The sequence below is a fragment of the Salvelinus sp. IW2-2015 genome, linkage group LG26, assembly GCF_002910315.2.
Source record: "Salvelinus sp. IW2-2015 linkage group LG26, ASM291031v2, whole genome shotgun sequence".
Lineage (NCBI taxonomy): Eukaryota > Metazoa > Chordata > Actinopteri > Salmoniformes > Salmonidae > Salvelinus > Salvelinus sp. IW2-2015.
Window position 1 is genome coordinate 4,885,713 of NC_036866.1, and position 4,551 is coordinate 4,890,263.

The 4,551-nt window shown below is 49.6% G+C and overlaps 1 protein-coding gene across 2 annotated transcripts in view; it reads right to left on the minus strand.

Annotated features, from left to right (window-relative positions):
* The window catches only part of cyp2ae1 (cytochrome P450, family 2, subfamily AE, polypeptide 1), a 16,883-nt gene extending 12,485 nt beyond the window's left edge, over positions 1 to 4,398 (minus strand). The window contains exons 1-3 of one of the 2 annotated variants that reach the window (XM_023971003.2): positions 4,300 to 4,398; positions 3,810 to 4,031; positions 3,175 to 3,340 (exon numbers count right to left, since the gene is read on the minus strand). In XM_023971003.2, coding sequence (XP_023826771.1) covers positions 3,175 to 3,340; positions 3,810 to 4,007 — 364 coding nt within the window. In that variant the 5' untranslated portion in view covers positions 4,008 to 4,031; positions 4,300 to 4,398. Of the gene's footprint in view, positions 1 to 3,174; positions 3,341 to 3,809 lie in introns of both variants that reach the window. The other variant, XM_023971002.2, reaches the window with a different exon arrangement.
* Between the last annotated feature and the right edge of the window lie 153 nt (positions 4,399 to 4,551).

Genomic DNA, 4,551 nt, shown 5'->3' on the forward strand with positions numbered 1-4,551 from the left:
GTGTCTAATGGTTGAGTTGTAGGTATCTAGAAAGTCTATGGTTGCCTGAATTGGGTCTCAATTAGAGACAGCTGGTTATTGTTGTCTCTGATTGGGAGCCATATTTAAGGCAACCATAGGCTTTAGCTGGTTGTGGGGAATTGTCTATGTTGAACGTTTGTAGCCTGTGTGTACTACGTTTATAGCTTCACGGTCGTTTGTTGTTTTTGTATAGTTTGTAATAGTGTTTCGTTTCATGTTCATCTTCGTAGTAAAATAAAAGAAGATGGCTTATTTTCCACATGCTGCGTTTTGGTCCGTCTCTGCTCCACACGATCGTGACAGAATTCCCCACCATCATCGGATCAAGCAGCGTGTGCAACAACAACAGGACCCACCTACACAGGACTATTGGAATTGGGAGGAAATTCTGGACCGCGAAGTACCAGGAGAATATAACCGCCCAAAGCTGAGCTGGAGGCAGCTAAAGCAGAGAGGCGGAGATATGAGGAGGCAGCAAGGAAACAAGGCTGGAAGCCCGTAAGTCAAACCCAAACATTTCTTGGGGGGGGGGGCTCTCGGGTAGTTTAGTTGGGTCAGTCGGGAGACGTGAGCCAACTCCTCCTGCTTACCGTAAGGAGCCGGTGAGGGCGGATTTGGAGGTGAGTGACGCAGAGACAGTAAAGGAGTTAATGGAGAAATTGGAGAGAGATTATGAGGGATGTACTGGTTTGGTGCATGAGGCACGGCATTCGTCCGAATGAACGTGTTGGTGTTAATGTCACCGGGAACAGCTCTCCATACTCGTCCTGAGGAGCGTGCTAGCCGTCTGGTTAAAGACAGTGCCTACAGCACGCACAAAGCCTCCTGTGCGTCTCCAGAGTCCTGTGCGTCCTGTTACTGCTCCTCGCACTAGCCCTGTGGTGTGTATTCCAGCCCAGTATCACCAGTGCTGACACCACGCACCAGGCTTCCAGTGCGTCTCCAGAGCCCTGTTCCTCCTCCACGCACTTCCCTGTGGTGCGTGTCTCCAGCCCAGTGCCTCCAGTCCCGGCACCACGCACCAAGCCTCCTGTGCGTCTCCAGAGCCCTGTACGCACTGATCCTTCTCCCCGCACTCGTCCTGAGGTGCGTGTCTCCAGTCCGGTACCACCAGTTCCGGTACCACGACCAAGCCTCATGTGCGTCTCCAGAGCCCTGTACGCACTGTTCCTTCTCCCTACTCGCCCTGTTGTGCGTGCCCTCAGCCCGGTACCACCAGTGCCGGTACCACACATCAGGCCTATAGTACGCCTTGAGAGTCCAGTGTGCCTGTTGTTGTTCCCCGCACTAGCCTGAAGGTGCGTGTCCTTAGCCCGGTACCTCAGTTCCGGCACCACGCACCAGGCCTACAGTGCGTCTCAGCCGGCCAGAGTCTGCCGTCTGCCCAACGGCGCCTGAACTGCCCGTCTGCCCAGCGGCGCCTGAACTGCCCGTCTGCCCAGCGGCGCCTGAACTGCCCGTCTGCCCAGCGGCGCCTGAACTGCCCGTCTGCCAAGCGCGCCTGAACTGCCCGTCTGCCAAGCGGCGCCTGAACTGCCCGTCTGCAAGCGGCGCCTGAACTGCCCGTCTGCCAAGCGGCGCCTGAACTGCCCGCTGCCAACGCCGTCTGAACTGTCCGTCTGCCAAGCGCCGCATGAATGCCGTTTGTATTGAGCCTTCAAAGCCGCCCGTCTGCCATGAGCCTGCAAAGCCGCCCGTCTGCCATGAGCCTACAGAGCCGTCCGCCAGACAGGAGCCGCTAGAGCCTTCCGCCAGACAGGAGCCGCTAGAGCCTTCCGCCAGACAGGAGCAGCCAGAGCCTTCCGCCAGAACCGATCAGCCAGAGCCTTCCGCCAGACGGATCAGCCAGAGCCTTCCGCCAGACCGGATCAGCCAGAGCCTTCCGCAGACCGGATCAGCCAGAGCCTTCCGCCAGACGGATCAGCCAGAGCCTTCCGCCGACGGATCAGCCAGAGCCTTCGCCAGACCGGATCAGCCAGAGCCTTCCGCCAGAAACGGATCAGCCAGAGCCTTCCGCCAGAACGGATCAGCCAGAGCCTTCCGCCAGAAGTCGAAGCTTCAGCACGGCTACGAAAGCGGGTAGTGACTATGGTGGGGTGGGGACCACGACCAGTGCCGGAGCCACCGCCGTGGACGGACGCCCACCCAGACCCTCCCCTAGACTTTGTGCTGGTGCGCCCGGAGTTCGCACCTTAAGGGGGGGGTTATGTCACGCCCTGGCCTTAGTATTCTTTGTTTTCTTAATTATTTTGGTTAGGTCAGGGTGTGACATGGGGAATGTATGTGTTTTTTTTGTAGTGTCTAGGGTGGTTGTAAGGTTTAGGGGGTTTATTAGAGTAGTTGGGTTTATGTTTAGTATAGTAGTCTAGCTGTGTCTATGGTTGAGTGTAGGTATCTAGGAAAGTCTATGGTTGCCTGAATTGGGTCTCAATTAGAGACAGCTGGTTATTGTTGTCTCTGATTGGGAGCCATATTTAAGGCAACCATAGGCTTTAGCTGGTTGTGGGGAATTGTCTATGTTGAACGTTTGTAGCCTGTGTGTACTACGTTTATAGCTTCACGGTCGTTTGTTRTTTTTGTATAGTTTGTAATAGTGTTTCGTTTCATGTTCATCTTCGTAGTAAAATAAAAGAAGATGGCTTATTTTCCACATGCTGCGTTTTGGTCCGTCTCTCCTCCACACGATCGTGACAGCCTTGAAAATCACTGATTACAAAGATATACAAGGACCTTGTGCATTCTCTCCAGCGGCAAACTGTTATTGGGGGAGGGGTCTATATTAAAGAAAATGATGTCATAAATGTGAGGATTCCATTGATCATGTGGTGTGTCTAAATCCAAAGCGTCACTTGGTGTCAATTTAAATAAAGAGAAATAACATTGTGAGCAAAATGATTAATCATATCACTTTAGTAAATGTTTTGTAAAGGATTGTGACCTCCATTTTAGAAAATGTACCAAAAATGTCTCATTGGTGTTATTACTCTTAGTGGTGGCACAATGTCATAATGGTCAAAATTATTTCAATTCATTAAACCAGGGTTTCCCAAACTCGGTCCTGGGGCCCCTTCTGGGTGCACATTTTGGTTTGTGTACCCAGGGGGGGATCCAGGAGTTTGGGAAACCCTGCATTTAGCTACCATATTAGCCTACCCAAGCCTCTGCTTATCCTGTCGTTCAGGGGGTAAGATGGCCGATCGGTGAAAGCGTCGGCCTGATCCACAAAGGCTTCCTTAAAGCCTCGGAGACCTGAGAGGAGCACACAGCGGTTCCCTCCACCCAGGTCTACTGTAGTCACATCCCCGTAAGTCTCTACAAACTATAGAAAACACACTTTAGTGAGCATGTCACACTAAGCACACTAATAATTACATAATAATTTATTAGATAGGCTATCTACAATAAAAACGGATGATTACAGAATGACTAGATCCAATTGGTCACTGAGTATAGCATTTTTTGTTCTTGTGGAAAAGCCTATGGAGATGTGGGGAAAAAAATTGCTATCTAGAACCTAAAAGGGTTCTTCGGTTGTCCCCATAGGATAACTCTTTAAAGAACCCTTTTTGGTTCCAGGTAGAACCTTTTTGGGTTCCATGTACAACCCTTTCCCCAGAAGGTTCTACATGGAAAGCAAAATGATTCTAGCTGGAACAAAAAAGGGTTCCACCTGGAACCAAAAAAGGTGTTCCTATGGTGGACAAACGAAGAATCCTTTTGTTATCTTTTTTTCTAAGAGTGTATAATTTGAGCAATTACACACAACCTTATCTCTCACGTGTCCTTACCTTTTTAAAGGAGCCTATGTGGTCCCTGATGCTGATATTCAGCATATTCCCAACAAAAGGCAGGGGGAAGGGGCCTGGTGGGTAGTTCTTAGGAGGCAGATCATGGATGTACTTGGTCACCAACAGAACCAAGAGGAACAGGAGGACCCCCTTGGTATCGATCCACTGTCCCACCAGACAGACTAACGCCTCCAACATGGTGGACAACCCTCACTGAACTCTCTGGTAATGCGTACAGTAGCAGTAGAAACCCTGAGTATAAGCCTTTACTCTTAAGGCATGTATTAGAAGATCACATGCGGTCAGCGGACAAAACCGTAAACTTTTCTCTAGAATAAACAAGTCTTATTCTGTAAGAGAACATAAATCCGTGGAGGACTGCAGTGATATAGAGCAGAGTTCAACAGCTTCTGGCTTTCACAAATGTAAACACATTCCTTGCCTTTCCGGCCAAACCAATGAGGAAAAGTTTTCCTAAAATGGTACTTACATTTGTAGTTTGGTGTGACCCAGATGTCTCAGCCTGTTCAGACTGACACTTACTGGGGCAATAATTCAGTCCGGGATACTCTTACATTTGTTACGCAATAGCTGCACAATGAAGGTCTCTGTGATAGGCTAGTTTTGTAAATGGGATTATGTAAAATGCTTGTACAATGAGGTTATACAAGGGAATATTTGCAATATGCCAATACAGACTACTACATTCTATTTCCTAATATTTTTACATGTGTAGACAATC